Source organism: Danio rerio, chromosome 6 (assembly GCF_052040795.2).
Source record: "Danio rerio strain M-AB ecotype USA chromosome 6, GRCz13ab, whole genome shotgun sequence".
Classification (NCBI taxonomy): domain Eukaryota; kingdom Metazoa; phylum Chordata; class Actinopteri; order Cypriniformes; family Danionidae; genus Danio; species Danio rerio.
The window spans coordinates 11,417,565-11,441,907 of record NC_141026.1 but is presented as its reverse complement, the minus strand read 5'-3'; the positions used below and the strand labels follow the sequence as shown (position 1 = coordinate 11,441,907).

Sequence of the window (24,343 nt, the reverse complement as noted above, 5' to 3'; positions counted from 1 at the left end):
CTGTTCCATGGCCAGGTGTGTGCTATTCCCTCATTATCCCAATTACAATGAGCAGATAAAAGGTCCTGAGTTCATTTCAAGTGTGCTATTTGCATTTGGAATTTGTTATTGAAGGGCATTATTTGTGCTTTACATGTATGGCTAATGCAACCCAGGCTCATTTTGAAAACGTAGTCCTGCGGACGTTTCTGGAGGCCGCAAATTATGTAGTCGGAGATACGTATTTAATTTTTTTAAGCGAACGCTACGGGGTGGTGTGATGCCGTTCTCTTTTGCGATTGCCGGCTGACCTCTTACCTCCGTGTGGAGGGCTTTTCCGCCGCAACCAGTTTGTCCGGTTTGCTCATAGTGTACGTCTACGTACTTGAGACGCAGAGAGGAGCTGACCACGATGACCACGACCGGGTTAGAGTTCGGGAAAGAGCGGTTCCAGAAATCAGGTAAGACAAAAACAGAATGCAAAAAATAAAGTGAACAAGTAAATAACAGGCTAAGAATGTGGTCAAATCTAAAAACGTGGTAAAAATCAAACGAGGGCATTTCTTTTTCTGGACTGCTTTTTTTTTAAATTGTTGGTTGGGTTTAGGGAAGTAAGCGGGGGGCGGGTCAATCGGTAAAACTGCTTGTGTTTAGAGAAGGAGGAGAAGGGTTGGTCGGACGATTGGCCGGTCGCCCAGTCAATCATTCAGCTAGTCGGACGAACGGTCGTTTGACATAGGCCTCTTGTGGGTTTACGCAAAAATGGCGCGAGGGTTTTGTTTAACTCTTTTCCTGCAGTTAACAAGGGAAAACGCTTCCCTGCCATTGCCGAGTTTTACGGTAATCTGTGTTTTAGGTGTATTACGGTAGGGGAATGCCCTGAGTTAGGTACGTCAGATGCTCTGGTGAGTGAAATCTGAGAGAAACTAAGATCGTGGATAAAAATAAGAGTTATACAACCTTCCTTTGGCTTAATCCCTGCCGTTTTGGATCTGTTTTAGATCTCATCTTGACAAAAGATCAAAATAAAGAAGCTTTATTTTTATGATTTGTGTCATTGTGTCAGATTGCACACTTAACATTGTACTACATAATATGGAGTTTTTATTTTTATAAAAGGTAGGGGGTTCATTGGAGTGTGAATTCATCACATAGAGCATGATGACGCATGTCTATTTCAGAGAGTTTTTGAGGAACTGAAAAAATAGAGAGTGATAAATCCACTCATATGATGCAAATTTAATGAAGCAGCTCTTAGATGGTAATGTGAAAAGCAGAGAGAAGGCCACATGGTGACAGGTCACGGCCGCAGCAGCAATGAGTTAATCACGGACCACAGCACACACCATCCAGCCAGAGAGGAAAAAAAAAAATTACACACAGAAAGACGCTTATGTCCTTCCCATCAGGGAGCCAGACTGAACGGATGAGACCAGCCTGGCCATTCAGTAGGCAAATGAACGCACATCATTATACATAACGCATTTTATTACAGCATACAGAAACACCCTGGATGCCTATTATTACAAATGAGTCAACAGCTGCTTTGCTCTGCACAGCAATTTATGACAGCATGTGTGTGGGAAATACTAGGACAGTCTCAATGTCACTGAGGCAATTCTCACACAGCCCTTTTCTCCACAGCTCCAATGATACATGAGAGAGCATTTTACTTCTGCGTTCTCTGACAGTAATTGCCAAGCCTTCCACAAGTATGTATGTGTATTGTATGTCATGTAAGTTGTATCTCACTACTCGTATACCCAAACGCACACATGAATCACAACTACATTATAAATGACTGAATAATGTAGGTACAGTATCTGCTTGGAGGCACATTAGCTGTGGCCACTAAGAGGTCATATCTGTTTTAACTTCAGTGAATGTCATCTATATATATACATACAGTTGAGGTCAGAATTATTAGCCCCCCTTAGATTTTTTTTCTTTTTTAAATATTTCCCAAATTATTATTAACAGAGCAAGGAAATGTATGTCTAATAATATTTTTTTCTTCTTGAGAAAGTCTTATTTGCTTTATTTCGGCTAGAATAAAAGCAGTTTTTAATTTTTTAAAAATCATTTTAAGGTCAAGATTATTAGCCCCTTTAATCTATACTTTGTTTTGATAGTCTACAAAACAAACCATCGTTATACAATAATTTGTCTAATTACTCTAACCTGCCTAGTTAAAATATTAACCGAGTTAAACCTTTAAATGTCACTTTAAGCTCTATAGAAGTGTTTTGAAAAAATCTAGTAAAATATTATATACTATAGCAAAGATTACATTTTAGAAATGAGTTAGTAAACTATTATGTTAGAAATGTGTTGAAAAAATCTTCTCTCCGTTAAACAGAAATTTGGGTAAAAAATAAACAGGGGGGCTAAGATTTCGATTTCAACTATATATATATATATATATATATATATATATATATATATATATATATATATATATATATATATATATATATATATATATATATATATATATATATATATATATATATATATATATATGTATGTATATATATATATATATATATATATATATATATATATATATATATATATATATATATATATATATATATAATTAATATTAACTTGCAACAAGAATCGTCTAAAACACTAAAAAAAACGAGGCTAAATTTAAATTAAATATCACCAAATTGCCCATTTACTACTTTAGAATGTATGAAAACACATAGTTTATATCGCTCAAACCATACAGAGAAATAGGGGGTGGCCTTGTATGGTCACCAGTGGAAAGTGAAAGTCATTTGCTGGTAATGTTTGTTACTGCACACAAACAAAATCTTACTGAAAGCAAATTTTTTGATTTATCAACTTCAAATTTGGGGGGAAAATATCAATTTAGCTTTGATTTTGGGACAATTTTAAAACAAATTAGACTGAAAAATACGTAGATGTTTTATTAAATATAATAAAACATTCATAACATTCTTATCTGCCTTTAAATTAAATGCACAACTCAAAAAAAAAAAAATAAATAACTTTCTTTCACTTCAGATCCAATCTGAAGTGTCTTTAAAGTTTTACCTAGCTTAAATCTATTCACTAGAGCATTGAAGATGGGCAATAATTTAGGTTGAATAAGTCATTTTCACCATGTACCAAAAATTGGGTTTGAAGGGTTTAAAGTTAACACTCTTTTATCTTATATTTCAGCAATGACTGCGAGAAGAAACATAATTATACTGTATCACTGGATGAATTGCCTTCAGTCCGTAACACTTAACATGGGTCAAAACACATCAAAATGATGAAGCAGGCCACTATTTAAGTCTGCTATTATGAACAGAAAAGAAGCTGGCTGCAAAGCTTGTGTTCTCCTAATCATTTTCCTGTTCAGCGTCCCTGTGAATGTGCAATCCTGTCTGTGTCACCTGACAAGTGCCAGAATGACGCCATCCATGCAGTGGATGAATAAATGATTGGGCTTTAATCGTGAATCAATAATGCAGTGCGGTAATCAAACTCTTGCTTTTAGTGACCTTACTTCAGAATGAGCATTACCACATGTACTGTACACGGGTTCTGTTTATCTCGGAGATATGGATAGCTCTGTGATTCTTAATTAGATCTGTAACTCGTTGTTGCACCGAGATCTCAGCGCTTGTGAGAAACTTTTACTTTGAGTTTAATAACTTGAGGATTTCATTATTAAGAGATACTGTATATTGAAACAAGAAATATCTTATTTTTAAAAAGAGGTCGATCATTGCGAGTGAAATCACATTGGGTGTAAAGGTTGCGAGTGCGTGGGAGGCTGAGTTTGAGGATTAGATGCCAAGACCCAGTTTAATTAGAGTCCAACTCTTCAACCAGCACGACACAAAGAATAAAAAAGACGAAACAAGCCATCTGCGTGTGTGACTGGCCATCTGCTTAGTTACAGGCAACAAGTGTATAATGTGGCAAACAAACAAAAACAGCACCACTGACAGAAATAGACAGAAGAGGAGGGAGAGATGAACAAACTGAGCCAATATTAAGAATAGATGTAGTCATTAATGTTGCATGTACACATGTACACTGTCGACCTTGCTATAATGCATGCTAAAACAATCCAATTTGATTTACTTCATGCTAAATCACTAAGACATTGCAGGTTTTTCATAGTTTTTAGCTAATTCACCTGAAACTAAGTGAAAAATGTCAACTTGTAACCAGAGTGCAAATTACAAGAGGGTCTGACCCCCCTAATTAATGCTTGATCCCCCCTAAAGGAAGTCAAAACTAGATGTATGGGGGCCAAATTGAAAATCTGCCCTTTAATAGTTGATAAATAGTTTGTATCTAATAGTTAATAGCATCTAATAGTTTGGTCTAATCTGTATCTTAAATATGAATAATAATTAAAATAATAGATAACTTCATTATACATATGACCAATATACCATTGTGAAAGCATGTTTGCGCCCAAAATAATAATTCATAGGTTAGAAACAGGTAAATCTAGAGTGCCGACAGACAGCGCAAGTGTTCACAAAACATATTTGGGTCCCACTTTATATTAAGTGTCCTTAACTACAATGTACTTGCATCAAAAATAAATACAATGTACTTACTGTGTTCATAATGTATTTGAGAACACTTGTGGTGCTCCTGAGTTGGGATAGGGGTTGGGTTATGGACAGGTTTGGTGGTCTGGGTAGGTTTAAGGGTGGGTTAAGGTGTAGGGAATAGTCAGTAGTGTATTTACAAATGTAATTATAGTAGTTAATTAATTACAGATGTAACTACATACAGGTATTTAATTTAGCATAAGTACACAATAAACACATGTATTTACACAATAAGTACATTGTAACAAACTATCAATACAAGTACATATTAGTTAAGGCCACTTAATATAAAGTGAGACCCATATTTCTTTAAAAAAGGTGTAAAAAAAGGTTGTAGATGTCTGTGAAACTAGATGCATAGCTTATATTTTATTCTACACTTGCTCGCACATGGAAGTCAAACACTAAAATCAAAGATATGTGCAGTATTTCATGGTCATCCATTAATGGGTGCAGGAAAGCAAACCTGTCAACGTTTATTTAATATCACAAATGTTATTGAGAACCACTCGATATCCCTCAAAACACTGAAAACATAATAACCAGTTTAATTAATATATAGATGTAATTGAATTAAATATATGAATTTAGTTCACTGAGGCATATTACCGAATGTAGCCGAAAAAATTTATAAATTTTAACATTTATTCTATGGCTTGAATATAAGCATTTTTTAATTTTTTCAAAACCATTAACGTCAAAATTATTAGCCCCTTTAAGCAATATTTTTTCGATAGTCTACAGAACAAACTATTATGTTTAGAAATGCGTTCAAAATCTTCTCTTCATTAAAAATTGGGGGTAAATAAACAGGGGGATAATAATTCAGGGGGGCTTATAATTCTGACTTCAACTGTATATATTAAGGTTTTATTGAGATGGGCTGTGGGTGATGGATGTCTGCATGATTGAGTAGCTTTACTTGGACAGAGGAAAACTAAGATCTGTTTAAAATGATTTAAGACCTACAAGAAAATGTTTGGTGACTTTTTAAAGCCTAAAACTTTGTTTTTTAAATTTAAGACATTTAATGACTTTAAGGCCCCGCGGGGACCCTGATTACAAAATAAACTACTCATTATGATGCAGTCCAGCAGTCAAACTTATAAAAAATATATATTTATTGTTTTTAGTTATAGAAAATAAATCTTTTAAAATGTAGAGAATGCACTAGGATAAAACATAGAAAAGAAGCTTGAGCGATATACAAAACAACACTATAAATAAAAATGAAATAAAAGTAGAAAGGGTGCATTTCAGGACATGGGACCCATGGTTGGAATAGCTTAGGGCCCCAAAAACACTAAATCCACCCCGGTGGTAACAATAATAACTGCTGTGTCCATGCGTCAGCCAGTGTAGTCAATGCAAGCACATTAAATTTCAGATATTGGGCTATTTTTGTTTTCAGTAAAAAGTTCTGAGATTGGAGGAATGCCAGAAGAACTGTATCAGGGACAATTTAATGACTGCTGCTCATATGAATGATCAGGCTCTTCCTGAACCAACGTTTGAGAACTTTTAGTCAAAATAGACATCCTGTATACAGCTTTTTTTATTGAAGAGTCAGCAGGATGAAGTTTAGTGCTCACAGACGTTTTATAGCTGTCTGTTGATTGATGTGAGGGATTCGGCTGTCAAGCTAGAGGACTTTTTTTCACTTTGAATATTTGCTAAGCTTTTTGTTTTCAATAATGGCTATAATATGTGATGGGAAAAATGAGAAGAATGGCATATTGAGAAGACTTAGGTTGATCATGTCAAAAACTAAAGTTTTACAACTGATTAATGAACTTGACTTTCTGTCCTCCACAGAGGCTCAGCTTGTGTTGTGTGAACTGTGAACTTTATGACCACATAAAGGAGAGAGAATGAAACAGCGAAGGAGACGGACATGTGGAGGGATGCCAGAAGAGCTGTCACTGGGACAGTTTAATGATGGCCGCTTGTATGAATGATTAGGCTCCTCCTGAACCTACATTTTGGAGGTTATTTAGTGTAAACAGAATCTGTATAGAGAGTTTTTTTTTTTACTGAAGAGTCAGCAGGATGAAGTTTTTTGCTGTCTCTTGAATGATGCAAGAGATTGAGCTGTCCAGGTAAAGTTAGGTAGATCATTCCTGCAGAGAGGAGCTGTGAATGTCTGGGGAAATGATTTTATGTCTCTCTGCAAAAATACAGTGTTACTTCAGTTAATCCAGTAACTTATGGAAGAAATGCAAAAGCAAGAATCATTTGAAATGTCATGACATGGATTTCATGCAAGGAGTGACCAATGCTTTAGTTATAAATTTATTTTTGATTTATCTGCAACATGGCTCCAGTCTAAATCTTGTATTAGGAGCACTCTAACCCCTTGCTTAAAATGTCAGGAGAACAATCAAAAAACGTAGGGGCACATCATAAATTGACAAAAAAAACAACAACAACAACAACACACTTTCTCACTACTATATACAGTTACACTATATACAGTATACTATAATATATAGTTTCTATATAGTACTGAGGAATTGTTTACAGTATATATACATCTCTAGAGTTTACAGAGAATGGTCCAAAAAGACAAAACATCTAGTAAGTGGCAATTCTGTGGGAGCAAATGCCTTGTTGATGCCAGAGATCAGAGGAGAATGATTAGACTGGTTTGAGCTGATAGAAAGGGAACAGTAACTCAAATAACCACTCGTTACAACTGAGGTATGCAGAAGAGCATCTCTGAACGTACAACATGTCCAACCTTAAGGCGGATGGGCTACAGCAGCAGAAGACCACACCAGGTGCCACTCCTGTCAGCTAAGAACAGGAAACTGGCTGGTTTCAGGCTGATGGTGGTGGTGAAATGGTGTGGAGGATATTTTCTTGGCACACTTTGGGCCCATTAGTGGCAAAAGAGCCTTGTGTCAACACCACAGCCTATCTGAATATTGTTGCTGACCATGTCCGTTCCTTTATGACCACAGTGTACCCATCTTCTGATGGCTACTTCCAGCAAGATAACCGCGTCATAAAGTGTGAATCATCTCAGAATGGTTTCTTGAAGATGACAATGAGTTCACCATACTGAAATGGCCTCCACAGTCACCAGATCTCAATCCAAAAAAACACCTTTTGAATGTGGTGGAGCAGAAGATTCGCATCATGGATGTGCAGCTGACAAATCAGCAACTGCGTGATGCTATCATGTCAATATGGACCAAAATCTCTGAGGAATATTTCCAGTACCTTGTAGAATCTATGGCTCGAAGGATTAGGGCAGTTCTGAAGGCAAAAGGGGGTCCAACCCGCTACTAGTAAGGTGTACCTAATAAAGTGGCTGGAGAGTGTATATATTTCTCCCCTTCACAGCCAAAAGCTTTGGTAATTTATAGACTAAGCTAAACCAAAGATCTATTCTAATGTCATTGAGATATGAAGTGGAAACAATGCCATTAAGTTCTACAGGTGGCACAAGCACAATATTTAGTAGCTTTGCTGGAATATTAATCATTTAACAAATTTTGTCTCTTAGAAATGTACATTCATTAGTAATTGGAGCTGAAGATCGTTTTTACGATGACATTTGTATGTATCTTTCATACAATTGTAGATCGTGGGAAAACTAGATGTAACTATATGGTGTCTAATGGCATTTGAAACTGAAAAACAGTGTCCTAAGGGGATTTATGGATAAAAAACAAATGCACAACTACATATAAAACTTAACAATAATAATACTGTAATTACGTTGCATTTCTCGTTTAATATTTGCAAGTAATGTACATTTATATAGCACATTTATTGAGTATTGTCATTCACCCAAAGCATTTCAATACATCAATAAAACAAAACAAAAGAATTAAATGAAAAATTCCTGCCACAATGACATGGTTCCCTTTAGGGTTACTACAATAATCAGTGATGATTTATGATAAATAAATGGATCAGTGTTGTTGAGGATGACAGCTCTGATTCTTATAACTTTAAACTAGTTTATTTACCATTAACCATTCTGTCGTAACAAATGACTTTTTGTGAAATCACATTGCTTACTCCATTTTTAGGTGCATTTATAGTAACAGATGAGTGTTTACCTGATTTAATGTTCATCTCTCACCTGTGTGACTTTGTCTGTGACGTTATGTGTTCGATCCTTGACCTTTGGTGCGATGATGGTTTTCTCAGAGGAATGTGGAGATGATGGCCGCTTGTCATGGTTGGTTTCTGAGAAGTTGAGAGTGATGAGTGGGATCTTGTTGATGGTGCTGTACTTGGTCAGGTTTGAGTCAGACGTGGAGCCCAGGAGGCTGGACTTGATCTGATTAAATGGACCTGAAGAATAAACACACAAATCATAAGCAAGGTGCAACTCTGTTTAATGTAGCAGGAATCACTTTAAAACTGACATCAACACTGAGATTTTCCAGATTAAAAATGGTCAACAACAACAACAACAACATGTAAGTCAACTGCAAACACAAGATACAAAAACAGCAGACGCACAGACGACAGAAACATGCCAATGTTTAAATGAAAGAAGTGAAGCTCTAGCCATACCCCCAGCCATCCAAGAGCGCGACACTAGCCAATGAGAAGAGAGCGAAAGAGAGGGAGGGGGAGCAGAGAATGATTTAACTTAAGGAAAAAAAAGACAGTGAGGTCAGATAGAATCTTGAACCATCTCATTGATGCAAACAGGTCACTTAACTGAAATGGTCCAAACAATCTTATATATTGAAAAAAAAAATGCTAGAAGAATCTAAACAATGCATTCTCTTGTACTAAGCATTAACCCTAAAAGAAGACTCCAAGGTTTTTTTTTAATTGGCACATTTCCATCTCCCCTAGAGCAGGGCTTCCCAAACTTTTCAGCCTGCAACCTCCAAAATAACACTGTCAGTAACTCGAGACCCCCATTTTTCTCGAAGGTGGTTAAAAATATACAAACGTTGCACACACAACTATAGTTATATATGAACATGAGCATATTGACAACACAAAATGCAACAGTTTAATAACCATATACATTTTTTATAGTAATTTATTAATTAAATGTAATGTAATGTAATGTAATGTGCATTTATATAGCGCATTTATTGTGTATGGCCATACACCCAAAGCGCTTCACAATCATGAGCGGGGTCTCTCCACACTACCACCAATGTGCAGCATCCACTTGGATGATGCGACGGCAGCCACAGGACAACGGCGCCAGTGCGCTCACCACACACCAGCTATAGGTGGAGTGGAGAGACAGTGATCGAGCCAATTCGGTGGAAGGAGATGATTGGGAGGCCATGATCGTAAGGGCTGATAGAGGGACTTTGGCCAGGACACCGGGGTTACACCCCTGCTCTTTCACGAGAAGTGCCATGGGATTTTTAATGACCGCAGAGAGTCAGGACCTCGGATTAACGTCTCATCCGAAAGACGGCGCCCACTGACAGTATAGTGTCCCCTTCACTTTTACTGGGGCATTAGAACTCACACAGACCACGGGTTGAGCGCCCCCTGCTGGCCTCACTAACACCACTTCCAACAGCAACCTAGTGTTCCCTAGTGGTCTCCCATCCAGGTACTAACCAGGCTCAGCCCTGCTTAGCTTCAGTGAGTAACCGGTCTTGGGCTGCAGGGTGATATGGCTGTGGCTAAATGTAATATTAACCTCAAATATCTTATTTTTAATATATAAGAGTGCCATAAAGGTTGTCAGAAAGTTTTACCTGGACCCATAAGTTTAATGGAAAAAAAAGCTGAAAGATAAAGGATTTTTATTTGTATGTTGTTGTTGTTTCTTTAATGTAACTATTAACTATCTTCTGTGGGTTATTAATAAGATATGTTAATTCTAATAGTTTAATAAATTTTATTTGAGCTTTGGAAATCCCAAAGCGACCCTCGTCATTGTCCCTTGACCCCCCAGGGGGTCCCAACTTCCACTTTGGGAAGTCTAGAGTTAAGTTGAGCTTCACAATTTTTCAATCCATTCCGCTGATATCAGTGTTTGACAAGAGCATTTTTAGCTTAGCTTAGCATAGATCACTGAATCAGATTAGACCATTAGCATCTTGCTCAATGATCTCGTAATATTATGCAGGTGGTCATGTGTTCATTTACATAGCTGGGGACTATTTTCAGGCACTGTGTAAAATCGTTGTACGTTGTATGCCATGGAACGGCAACAATGTTTATTGATTATTATGCTAGAACGAGAGTACAGTTCCAAGCCACATCGGCCTAGAAAATTGTCAAACTTTAGAACACAATGTAACAACAGAAGAGTCAAGCTTAGGAAGAGTCAAGCTTAGGACAATTTAATTAGGAATGTATTTTTTGAGCGAGATGCTAACGATCTATTCCAGGGGTGTCCAAACTTGGTCCTGGAGGGGCGATGTCCCGCTAAGTTTAGCGCCAACTTGCTTCAACACACCTGCCAGGAAGTTTATAGTACTGTACTGTATATCTGCTGTAGTAAGAGCTTGATTAGCTGGGTCAGGAGTGTTTGATTAGGGTTGAAGCTAAACTTTACAGGATACAGCCCTCCAGGGCCGAGTTTGGACATCCCTAGTCTAATCATTTTCAATGATCTATGCTAAGCTAAGCTAAAAGTGCTCCCGCCAGCTTGACTAAATGGATTTTAAAAAACTGTAAAACTCAACTGTTTAACACTAGAGGAGTTGTAAAATGAGCATATTTTGAAAAAAAAAGTGGAGTGTTCCTTTAACATGAGGGTTAGGTTCAGAGAGAAAGGTGAAAATAAAGAAAATGCTGCAAAAGCTTAACTTAGTTCTAAAAGATCAGCTCAAACAATACAGAAAGTGTTTTCTTTCCCATGCACTTTCACATCACGGAAGGCATTACACATGCAAATCTCTCCTCTGTCCCTTTTTTTTTCAATTGGTCACACATACACTTCTTTGTAAGTATTTTGAAAGATATTTTGTCACAGTTATTTCAGTTTTTTTAAATAGCATTCAGTGTACGCCTGAGCATGCTTCATACAGGCAGGCAGGCAGGCATGTGCAGATAACATCTCTGTTACCTTTAATACTACGGCCATTATCTGAGAAAGCAACAGATCGCGGATGGACAGGGTGAAAGGATAGAAAGACAGTAAAAGGCAGTCAAAAGCATCAGTGATAGGTGAGATCTGTTAGGTTTTAAACTGTGAGTTCAGAGTGAGTAAATAAAAATTCTCATAGTAAATCCTAAAAGTCATTTTGTGTTGAGGGAATGCACCCAGATGGAAAGAACTACCGGCATAAATAAGGATTTTGAGTAAATTTAACAGTTATGAATTTGTTATTTTTAATATTTTGCACCTTTTCTAATGTAAAAAGAAGAATAATACATTTTGAATGGTTTTATATCACCTATATCATCAGATACCCTGCCAATATTTGAAAGGATAGTTCACCAAAACATTAAAACTCTGTTATTATTCACTCACCCTCGGTTTGTTCCAAATCAGTTTTAGTTTTTTATGTTCTGTTGACACGCAAACCAAGGATATGAATGTTAGAGATCTGCATAATATTAGTTTTTCTAACTATTGACATCAATGGTTACCAGCTTCCAACATTCTTTAAAAAACGTAAACTTTTCACAAACAAATGCTCCTTTTGGGGTAAACTATCCCTTTAAAAATCTTTCAAAGACCATTTTTTAGGTGGCATTTTAATAATATGACAAATGTGTAGTTACTGTTTATACTTTACACATCAATTAGAGCCTTATTGTTTCTAGAATATGCTTTAAAGATAATGGTAATAATTGAGAGATGATTAATTTGATGTTTTTTGGTCAATGAACTTTTTAACAACTTTCAACCTCCAAGCTGTTTTTCACATTAACACAAACTGCTTGCACATAGGGCAGATTTCATCTAAAATGTACTTGAATAAATATACTTCAGTACAATACTTCAGTGTAAATTTGAGGAAATTATACTAGAGTATCTCATTTCTACATACCTCATATGTCAACTACACTCACCGGCCACTTTTTTTAGGTAAACGCATATTTTTAATCAGCCAATCACATGGCAACAACTCAATGCATTTAGGCACGTAGACATGGTTAAGACAGTCTGCTGCAGTTCAAACCGAGCATCAGAATGGGGAAGAAAGTTGATTTAAGTGACTTTGAATGTGGCATGGTTGTTGGTGCCAGACGGGCTGGTCTGAGTATTTCAGAAACTTCTGATCTACTGGGATTTTCACGCACAACCATCTTTAGGGTTTACAGAGAATGGTCTGATCAAGAGTGAATATCCAGGGAGTGGCAGTTCTGTTGGAGCGAATGCCTTGTTGATACCAGAGGTCAAAGGAGAATGGCCAGACTGGTTCAAACTGATAGAAAGGCAACAGTAACTCAAATAACCACTCGTTACAACTGAGGTATGCAAAAGACCACACTGGGTACCACTCCTGTCAGCTAAGAACAGGAAACTGAGGCTACAATTTGCACAGGCTCACGAGAATTGGTCAATGGAAGATTGAAAAACGTAACCTGGTCTGATGAGTCTCAATTTCTGCTGCGACATTCAGATGGTAGGGTCAGAATTTGGCATGAACAACATGAAAGCATGGATCCATCCTGCCTTGTATCGACGGTTCAGGAATGGTGTGGAGGATATTTTCTTGGCACACTTTGGGCCTATAAGTACCAACATGTGTCAACACCACAGCCTACCTGAGTACTGTTGTTGACTATGTCCATCCCTTTATGACCACAGTGTATCCATCGTCTAATGGCTACTTCCAGCAAGATAACGCGCCATCATGTCATAAAGCACAAATCATCTCAGACTGACTTATTGAACATGACAATGAGTTCACTGTACGCAAATGGCCTCCACAGTCACTAGACTTCAATCCAATAAAGCATCTTTGGGATGTGGTGGAATGGCAGAGGATCTGATGCACATCATGGATGTGCAGCCGACAAATCTGCAGCAACTGCGTGCTGCTATCATCGATATGGAACAAAATCTCTGAGGAATATTTCCAGTACCTTGTAAAACCTATGTCATAAGGGATTAAGGCAGATCTGAAGGCAAAAGGGGGTCCGAACCCAATACTTGTAAGGTGTACCTAATAGAGTGGCCGGTGAGTGTATATGGTATAAATTTACCAAAGGGACCAATTCCCACTACTAAGCAGTTGTTATTAGCTTGCCTATTATTAACATATTAGCAGTTTGCAGGATCTTACTATACATCCCTAAACCTACTAAACTAAACTACCTTACTAACTAGCAATAATCAGCAACTTAGGAGTTCCTTGAGGCAAAAGTTACAGTTAACAGTTTGTTAATAGCGAGAGCTGAACCTTCAAAAAAAGTGGTCTCACTAAATTACCAGTCACATCACGTTCATGTGAATTTTATTGCAATTTACCAGAGCCGATCTTAACTTCAATCTGAAATGTAATTTCACATATAGTCATTTGTCCTTGTGCAGACATATCTCCACAGTCATTTGAGGTCTTTAGCCTAAAGCAGTGCTTTTTAATTAAGTTAAGCTATAGCACCACTTAAAAATGACCGTGACTTGAGTGCAAATATAGACAGTCCGACAACTACAGTATATTCAGGTGCCAAACAACTTTCAAACCAGCTGGTGATAAATGTAATGTTCAGGTAACACATTTAAAGATATAGGTCACAGTTTAACATCTGCTACTGTATGTCCTACAGCCTTACAAAGTCAAGGCAATGAGAAAATTACTCATTGTAATGAGAGAATCGCCCTGTCTCTTGTTTTTATCAGTCAAGAGTTGGGAAAAAAAAAAAACGATTACTTTTACATTTAAATGTTTAAGTACAGTTAAATGTGGAAATCTTACTGATATTGTTGGCTTGATACTTTGACTGATTTAGAACAAATCTGACACAGCACCTACTCTATAATTAAGAATTACTTTTTTTTCCCACAGAAATATCCTACTCATATCTAAAGTAGTAAAGTATGTTTGTTTTTACATATTAAAAAGTTTTAATTATTACCTGTATTAAGATCAGTGAATGGGAAATCCCCACAAAGGAGTCAACGGTGTGTATGCAATACAGTTTGTTTATCTGTTTTTAACTTCTTCTCATTCCAGTTCTTTAGTTTTAGTGAATTTACAAAATAAAGGACCAGATTTATTAAAATCTAAAGCCAGTAGAAACACTCTTTTGCTGTTACAAACTACTAGCAGGATTTACCAAGAACATGCAGTGAAAAATGGATAAACTGGCATTGACACTCAAGGACAAACACAAAATACTCTGAATTAGCCAACCAAAATTGTCTGATCTCACATCAGCTCTGTAGTTTGTGATACAAACACTAATGGCAAAGATTTTGCACATTTCATTCTCAAAATCACCCAATAATGTTGAAAAATGCAAGCGTCTAATCAGACCTGCCATTATTCATGATATTGACTTTAGTTCATTTCATGCTTCAGAGGTTTTGTTTTGTTTTCCAAACTAAACAAAAAGACTGAACTTGTTTTCACCATTAGCTCATATAAAGGCGATCACAGACGAGTTTTATTTTCCAGTATGCTTCAAAGCCAGGATTTCAGTAAATGTAATCTGTTAAAATCTCTATTTATAGTTACAGTAAAAATTACACTTCATGTATAGGAGTTTTATCTAGTTTATTCCTGTTTACATCTGTTATTTCAGATTAAGTGTTGATTTAGCTGCATTTAAAAAACAGAAGCAAGATGAAATGGAATGGGAATCTACAGTTCAGCTTTAATAAATAACAAACAATGTTATATGTAGCCGACCAACTTTAAATTGAGAAAATGAAAAATTTACCATGTCAGGTATCTGTTACACATTTTTCTTGTCAATATGTTGATAATTTCGACTAATGAAACTAATATATTATACTGTGCATGTGTTTCTCTTTTTAAGACAAAAACAACTTTAATTTGTCATTGCATAGAGAAAAACTTTAAGTATTAAAGTGTTCAAGTTATCATTTGCTCAAATATTTCAAATAGTATACAGTAATTATTCTTTTATAGAGAGTATTGTCACATTGTTGGTTCCTTTTTATTAGTTAACTGAATGCTAGCGAGAAAATAGTTCAACAGAACATTTGTAGCGAGGATAAAGAATGAGCCTCCTCCATTCGGCCTTTTTACTTTCTCTTCACTTTACTTTTACTCTTTACTTTACTCCTTTACTTTCGTGGATAAGGAAACAATGTTGTGCACTCCACTGAAGACATCCATTAGTCTACATATTGAATTTTGTTTGTTAAGCGCAAAGATTTGTTTCAAAACTATTTCTAAATGCAGTTCTAAGTTATATCCAAACACACGTTCTTATGCCCCATATGGTGACGCAAATGTCTCCAAAACCTGACAGGTGGACAAATCTAAACTTGTTTTTATTAAGGCAAATATAAACTGATGAATAAACTGAACTGAGATTTTTGTTGGTCAATGGCGCAGTCTATTTCAGTTCCTCAAAATAGCAACACGACAATAATGCACCTTGACACACCTCCTTTTTAGACCAGCACACCCATGAGTCGACAAAATGGCGCAAATTGATTTGCTATTTAAACAACGTCGCGCAAAACGTGAAAATTACTGTTGCGCTGGTCTTAAAATAGCAATAAATCGTGCCAAACATGTCTTGTGCCTTATTAAGCAGGGTATTTGATAGGGCCCCAAATGTAACACACTTGAATAGTAACAATTTTTAGTATGCATTTTATATATATTACATCAGTATACTTGTTGTTATTTATTGTTGTATTGTTGTTTAATTAGTAGTAAATTCTGCTTTGCTTGGCAATAATATTGTTTATATTAGGATGCAGTGATACCATTTTTTTTTAACTGATCTGATCTCGATACCAAAATTCTAAGTATCGACCAATACAGATCCAATCCCGATACTGTTGCGTTTTTTTTAAACCATAATTAGTTCTAGTGACAAACTTAAACAATACATCTTCTTTAGTAAAAATAACAGACCTATAGGCCTACAGTGTATGACAGACGACACAATCTAACTAAGAACATGATGTGTGTTGTATGCTACATTATTTGAGCATTGGTTTTGACATTGATATGTTGTGGTCCAGTTTAGGTTATGTTTCCTTTTTCTAATATTAAGATTTTCCTTTGAAACCTGCAATAGGCTATCACTACTGACACTAATCGTTTGTAAAATAACCAGCCTTTTAGCAAAGCCTGATATTTTCCTGCAGGTTTGACGCAGACTAAAATAAACTGTCTGAGGTGAGTTTTACTTAATAATTCCTCGCCAAATCTCACCGTGAGTGAGATGGAATAAGTTCAAAACAAGGTTCTCTTATATTTGCGGACACTGTTAAAACTGAGTGGCACAAAGGACAAAAAAATCAGCCCGTTGAGGATCTGTCCAATGTATTATTGAGCCTTTTCTAATTTAAAGTTTCAAGTAGGCCTACCTTGTGTGTGAAGAGCAGGTAATAACCCCCTCTACTTCAGTGTTGCCAGTTTGATCTGCTGATCTAACAGACAGCGCAACATGATTTCAAAACAGGAATGAACTCCTTGCATTAAATGAAGCCATTTAATGCAAAACTAAATGCATTTCTCCACTGATTATTCAAACTAACAGGAACAAATAGTCTTGGAGAAAGTTTTTTGTGTTGGCAGAAACAATTGCGACACGCAGTTTGAAATGTGAATGAATGGAGAACGACTGAAATGCTGCTGCGCGAAGCACTGAACTGAACAGGAATTGAATCAATTGAATATTCATCTGTACTTCACATTAAACTATAGAATGCCTTTAGAACATTTGGGATATAGTAGGCCTTCATGACAACTTTCTAGTGCCTTATAATAGGCTACCTTCATGGCTTTGTTGTCTTGTAAATTACACAGAATATAGCGCATGCACAAAATTGGATTTGGATCGGTACCAGCTGCTGTCCGATACCTGATCCAGATAAAATATGCGTATTGAACCAATATCGGATCTAAGTATCGGGATCTGTGCATCCATTGTTTTATGGTGCCTCTCCACATGCCTTGAATTGCCCCTAGAGGACAAATAAATTGAATTGAATTGAATTGAATTGAAAAGTTGGCTGGTTGTATTTCCATTAGGTGTGGGGAGCAGAACTAGATGCCTATGGACCCATTTCTTTTATCAACTGAACATATTACATTTACACTTTAGGAGTTTACCTTTCAGATTCAACATCTAAGGGAGAAGAGTATTTAAATGAATCACGCAACATGATGAAGGTTTGCTATTGGTAGATAGCATTGGCCATTAAAGGAATGAGCTGCCGTGACTGTGTTGTGTGCTCTCAGTAGATCCCCCACACTACATTACACTTCCATCTGCGCTTTTATAGCATTGCGCTCTCATGCTAATTGAGTAAATCTGGCCCCGAGTTATATGATCTTCAAAACTTTTGGATGTGTGCATACCTTCGCTAGCGTGGCGGTCGCGGTATGTCCTCTGTGTGTGTGTGCTGAGTCCTTCTAAATCTTGTGTAGAAGATGCTCTCCTGAATGTGCACATACTGGCCCGTGATGCTCTCCTGGACGCAGTGGCCAGTGACTCCTGAGGGTCCACACGCTCCCAGGGGCCCCGTGGAGATGAGTGATCCTGTGGCCCTGAGATAGGCGAGCAAGACCCAAGATAACTCTGGCCAATCAGAGCACGGGTGTCGTTTCCGTAGGAGGGGCTACAGCTCTCGCCGGTGGGTGGGTGGAGCTCACGTGGAGAAAGGGACAGAGAAAGAGAGGACGAGCAGGAAGAGTGTTTCTCGTTTTGATCAGCCGAATGGATGGTTACCTCGTCCGGGTCTTCCTGAGGGAGCGATTGCTTGCTCACTCCCAGCATGCTTAGTGGCGCAGGCAGACGAAAACGGAAGAAACGTCCTTTTTCTGCAAAGAAGAGATGGAGAATGCTTCAGTGGATGCAATATGAAAGGATATGTTTTATTCTTTATTGTTTTCTCTCTCCATTTTGCTGCCCTGTGTTGCCACCCTACACTGTAAAAAGCGATAAGTTGACTTTACTTAAAAAAGAGAGTAAACTAGTTGCCTTATAATTATTAACTAAACCAACCAGGTACATAGTTAAAGAAGCTAAATCAATGAGTTTACGTACTTTTTAAAGTAAAGTAACTAATCGCTTTTCACTGTGTAGGTGGCTGCCTAGTTTGCCTATATATGCACATGCCAGCCCTGAGCTTAAATTAGTTTAAAGGGCACACATATCATGCAAAAGCCACTTTTAGGAGCTGTTTGGACAGAAATGTATATAGGTATAGTGCATACAGTCATATTGGAGTGATATAAACACAACAAGTCTGTTTAAATTTCCAGATGTTAAACTAGGATCTAAATCCCAGATATTTTGAGGTCCACCGCACCGTGATGTAGCAGTGTGGTTTTCACCACCAACTGATACTGATTAATAGAAGTGTATTATATACACATAGTGGTCCACCAAGCTGCAGACCGGTACCAGTCCGTGAAACAATTGGTACCGGGCTGCACAAGAAATTGTTAAATATTTCCATTTTATTTTTTATCCGAGTCTGAACGATCTTTTATTTTGAAAAATCTTTTATTTTGAAGAATGACTGTATTCTCTTCCGTACATCTCGGTCACTTGAGCACCCAAATTTAACAACGAGTTGTAAAACATCTTTTGACAGCTTTGGAAAGGAAGGACCTGCAAACTGCCAAGGAATAAATCCCATTTGACAACAAATCAGGTGAATTCAGCATGTCTGTGCAACAAGAACTGCTAGAGATTGCAAATGACGGCGGGTGTTCACATATTGCATCTTTTTTAGAGTTTGCACATATTCGTTATTTCTAATGGAGGTGCACGGCTAGCATACACGAGTAGTGTAACGCGATTGCACCTTCCAGACGCACCCAGTTGACTGAATGCCGCAAGTCACGTGACAGGAACTAACCGATCAGCTTCAGCTTGTATTGCATATCCACATTTCAGTAGACTAATCATCTCAGACAAACACAGAACACCCAAACACAGCAATGTTTTGTCAGCTTGTCATCCTCTGAGAAAACGGTTGCTGGTCGGCTAGCAACCTACAAACCACCGCCCCCCATCAAGCGTTGAAAGTTCCACATTGATAAAAAGGTTGGGGACCACTGTATTATCATGTCCACACGATTTGCAAAAAAACTGTGATTAAAAGATTTGTTCCAAATCTCTGTGATCTAACTGCACATCAAGATATACAGTAAGACCCAATCCAAATTCTATTTTGTACCCCTACCCGTTCCCTTTCCCCTAGGCCCTTAAAACCAAGTGTGAAGGGGAAGGGCTTCAAAATTTACCCCTAAGAAATAGGACACCACTTCAGCACCTGCACATGTCATCATATGTCATCGCGTTCTCTTGCTTCATATGAGATCAGACGATGGCGAATGCTGTAGTGATTCCAGTTGCGTTATTTTTAGGTATTTATCTTCAGGAAATCACTGAAGGCAAAATTATTATGTTATCATAACGATATAAGGTGGTGTATAAGGAGGTATAAGGCGATATAAGTAACTTTCTGTAGTAGTAGTTGGTGTAGCACTTGTGATTTATTATTATTGTTGTCAGTTATTACTGTTGTCCTTTCTCTCTTTTTACTCTCATATTTACTATCATACATTAATAAGCATTGTTGTTACTCCCTACCTCTGACTGGTTTCTTTTTATATGTTTTATCTATATCTGTGACGCTTGCTTCATTTATTGACTGTTATTCTTCCTTATGTATGTACTCTGACCTGTCCACCAAATTACCTTTACATGCATACACACACTCACACGCACACACTCACGCACACACCAGTACCTGACTATATTGTTGTTGTTTTTGTTTTGTTTTTGTTTCGATGCTTTGTATTTGTTATTTGTTGATGTTTTCTTGTATTTGTATGATTTTTGCATATTCTAATAAAAAAAAAAGATATAAGGTGGCAATAAGAGCGTAACTGTACTGTGCATTTACACAGTAGCCATATTCATCAATGTAAACACACCAAAAAAAAACATTAAAATTATAGCAGACACTGTAAAAAGCTCATTTCCAGCCACTAGACTTTTCTGACAGGGTATTCGAGTGTCATCGAGTGACAGTATGTTGTGGGACTGCTATACAGGAGTAGCAAAGTTTTGCAGTTTTTATTTTACCGTTTTTTTTTTAAAGCATGACGGTAAAACATGAACGCGATTATGAATGTATTAAAACGTTTGCTTGTTTCTTGTAAAAATTCGTAATAATAATAAAAAATACTAATTTGTGGATCTCCTGACTTTCGGGTGTAACTATCCTGCCGTTGTGGCTGGTGTATTCTGGGAAACTTTCTAACCCCTTGGTTTCGAATGTGGTCCTGAAAAATCTCTGTTTGAAGGGCAATCTACCCCTTCCCCCTCACAGGAATGCGCAAAAAAGGGGTAGAGGTAAAGGGAAGGGAAAGGGGTAGAATTGGGGTTTGGCCTAAGTGGTATACATTGTATTTTTTATAGCATTTTGAAGTACACTTTTTGAGCTATGTGATTCATAGTCGCTGGAATCCCCACAGCTGCATAGTGTACAGTAACTTAGCTATTATCTCTATACAGCAGCGTATATTAACATGTTTGAAAACATGGGCATCCTGTCACACCTGCTCTGAGTAGATGAGCAAACACAGTACAACTTAACAACTTACAACTTAAAAAATAACTATTGAGAAACCTTGTAGTTCACTTTGAACTTTAGTATTCGTGACTGGCTCTCTGTTTCATCTGCCTCTCTCTCTTTCTCTCCGTCGTTGCTCTGTATTAATTCCATTTTGAAGAAAACTAAAACCTGTAGCCACTGACATCTATAGTAGGAAAAAACAAATACTATGGAAGTCAGTGCAGTCCAGCCTCCATCAAAGAGTCTTCTTGAAAAAAGTCTTCTAGTGTTCAACAAAAAGACGGGTTTGGAACAAGTGAAGGGTGAGAAAATGATGACAGAATTTTCAGTTTTTGCGTGAACTATCCCTTTAAGCTCTCCTACTATGCCTTTTCAGACATTACATCTGATGTCGTAACACAGCTTTGTATAAATGTAAAAGTTCCGCACATTTTTAAAGATCAAAGTGTGCAATAAGTTGCTGCCTCCCAAAAGAGAGAACCAATTTGGAACAGCCTGAAACAAGTCATTCCAGTCTTGCTTCTTGCACAAACCCACACAGGTTTCTAGCACATTTGCATAACACCAGCCTATGGTCTAAACTGCCATCTGGTGAACAATGTCTACTCTGATCCCTAAACACTGTAGTTGAATCTAAGAGCTGGAAGAGTTTGATTCGTGTTGTAAAAAAAGACAACACAAAAGCAAACCCACTTTGCATGCACTTCCAACACATGAAGATTTGTGCTCAAACTGTTAAAATAAAATCAACACTATAGTAAAGATTGTCTCACTGTGTAGACGGCATGAAAAACCCTCCAACATGCGCTATTGATAGTTTTCAGTCACGTGACCTATGTGGAAACCTGGTGGGCAAAAAACAATAGGCCATAATGGCAGATACACTGGGATCTCCATAGAAACACACCACAAACCACTCATATTTCCACCTGTTTCAAGCTAGGAATATTTGGATCACATATCAACAGAATAAAACAGACATATGATCACAAACTATATTTTGCGATGCATATTTTGCACCTGCAGCTGTTATTCAGTCATTTAAAACCATCATGTTCATCTCAGAGCTGAAATTGGCAGAAATTGAAATTTACATCTGTCTTTTACGTGTTCATCAATGATAGTCATTGGTGATGCCGTTACAGTGTAAAAGTATCGGCTTTTTTATTGGGTGTCTGCTTGTTTCGCTTGGATTAATATTTGTTGGTAAGGAAAATCTATTTGTTCAGACTTTGTATTTCCGTTTGTACTTTAATTGCACCAAAAGGTCCCGTGAAGTGCTTTGAAATATGCATTTTTATTCAATGTTTGATGTAACCACAACCGAAACATGAAGAGAGAGTAGGACAGTGTAGTCAATAGCGCTTTGTTTGATCACAGCTCTGCCAGTGAGAGTGGTTGAACTCAAGTGCATCAAATGAAAAGCAAATAAGAAAAGGGGTGTCTTGAAGGGGGCAGGCAGGGCTGGCGCGTCCATAGAGGCGACCTAGGCGGTCTGTGACACTACCCTCACCACCCGCGCCCTCAGTTAAATCCACGTCTAGGGCGGCAGAATAGAGAGGGCGACATCCTCGACACTACCCTCACCACCCGCGCCCCCAGTTATATCCACTTTTAGGGCTACAGAATAGAGAGGGCGGTGTCCACGACACTACCCTCACCACCCGCGCCCTCGGTTATATCCGCACCTAGGGCGGCAGAATAAAGAGCGCGGCGTCCGCGACACTACCCTCACCACCCGCACCCTCAGTTATATCCATGTCTAGGGCGGCAGAATAGAGAGGGCGGCGTCCCCGACACTACCCTCACCACCCGCGCCCTCGGTTATAGCCGCGTCTAGGGCAGCAGAATAGAGAGGGCGGCGTCCGCATCACTACCCTCACCACCCACGCCCTCGGTAATATCCGCGTTTAGGGCAGCAGAATAGAGAGGGCGGCGTCTGCAACCTTACCCTTACCACCCGCGCCCTCAGTTATATCCGCGTCTAGGGCGGCAGAATAGAGAGGGCGGCGTCAGCGACACTACCCTCACCACCTGCGCCCTCAATTATATCCGCGTCTAGGGCGGCAGAATAGAGAGGGCGGCATCCCCGACACTACCCTCACCACCCCCGCCCTCGGTTATATCCACGTCTAGGGCGGCGTCCCCGAAACTACCCTCACCACCCGCACCCTCAGTTATATACGCATTTAGGGCGGCAGAATAGAGAGGGCGGCATCCGCAACATTTTTCATATATCTTACTTTGATTTTATACAGCTACTCAGCTAACATGGAATTTCCTAGTTCCTCCGAAAGGCCCACTCTCAAGGGGCTCTGATTGGTCAGCTAACATAATGTGCTGTGATTCGCAGATCGTGTCACACCCCTACAAGGACGCCCTTTTGCGCTGTGGAAACAGTAGCTGAATCAGACAGAAAATGAAGAGCACACAGCTGAACCTCACGCCTGCTCTCTAAAATAAAATCTGACACTTGTCTTTGACATAAATTCAAAATAAAAAAGGTTTAGTAGTATTATGAACGCTCACATATCTTTGGCGAGTGTGTTATTTGAGATGTAGAATGTACAGAAAGCGGCTGCATAAAGAGACACTGAAACCGTCCGCAAAGAGAGACACTGCATCGCTGCTGAAGATTGTTCACAGCGGTTTGACTAATAAATATAAATTTGTGGCTAAATTGTTAGCAGTGCCAAACAGCAATTGCCATGGTTTACATTCTTGTTTAAGTCCTCGCTACAACATACCATTAACGCTAGAAACTGGGCAAGTGGTAGATAAATTTTAACAAATAAAAACACTCACAAGATGTGAGGAGCCAAATCCAGCACTGAAATGGGAGTGATTCTGGAAGCTGTCCTTTGTCAAATGCTAGCTATATATATATTTTTATAATTCTCTGGAACATAATTAAAATTAAACTGTAAGCACTTCTCTCTTCGTGTTGAGTCCTTTGGAAGCCCAAATACAGAAACAGAAGCAGCTCTGTGGAAATAGCAGTGCTTGGACAGCATTTTAGCTTTCTTTCTCTGGCCATGCCCCTTTGCTGCACGGGGTGTATGGGTGTGGTGAATACGCGTAACCGGTCACGCCACAACCCTAAAGTGAA

At 38.1% G+C, this 24,343-nt stretch overlaps 1 protein-coding gene and 1 long non-coding RNA gene across 16 annotated transcripts in view; one reads left to right on the top strand and one right to left on the bottom strand.

The window, feature by feature from the left end:
- The window catches only part of kcnh7a (potassium channel, voltage gated eag related subfamily H, member 7a), a 160,326-nt gene that overhangs the window by 43,125 nt on the left and 92,858 nt on the right, over window positions 1-24,343 (bottom strand). For 6 of the 15 annotated variants that reach the window (XR_015493232.1, XR_015493230.1, XR_015493231.1 and 3 more), the window contains 2 exons: window positions 17,999-18,460; window positions 8,671-8,885 (listed from right to left, as the gene is read on the bottom strand). Coding sequence is in view for 9 of the 15 variants with exons in the window: in XM_087256719.1 (XP_087112845.1) it covers window positions 8,671-8,885; window positions 17,999-18,460 (677 nt within the window). In the remaining 6 variants the exon portion in view is untranslated. Of the gene's footprint in view, window positions 1-8,670; window positions 8,886-9,110; window positions 9,135-11,595; window positions 11,617-17,998; window positions 18,461-24,343 lie in introns of all 15 variants that reach the window. The other 9 variants (XR_015493227.1, XM_087256712.1, XM_087256713.1 and 6 more) reach the window with 3 other exon arrangements.
- The window catches only part of LOC147843375 (uncharacterized), a 704,457-nt gene continuing 700,558 nt past the window's right edge, over window positions 20,445-24,343 (top strand). The window contains exon 1 of the long non-coding RNA XR_015493371.1: window positions 20,445-20,524. This is a non-coding gene — a long non-coding RNA (uncharacterized LOC147843375). The remainder of the gene's footprint in view (window positions 20,525-24,343) is intronic.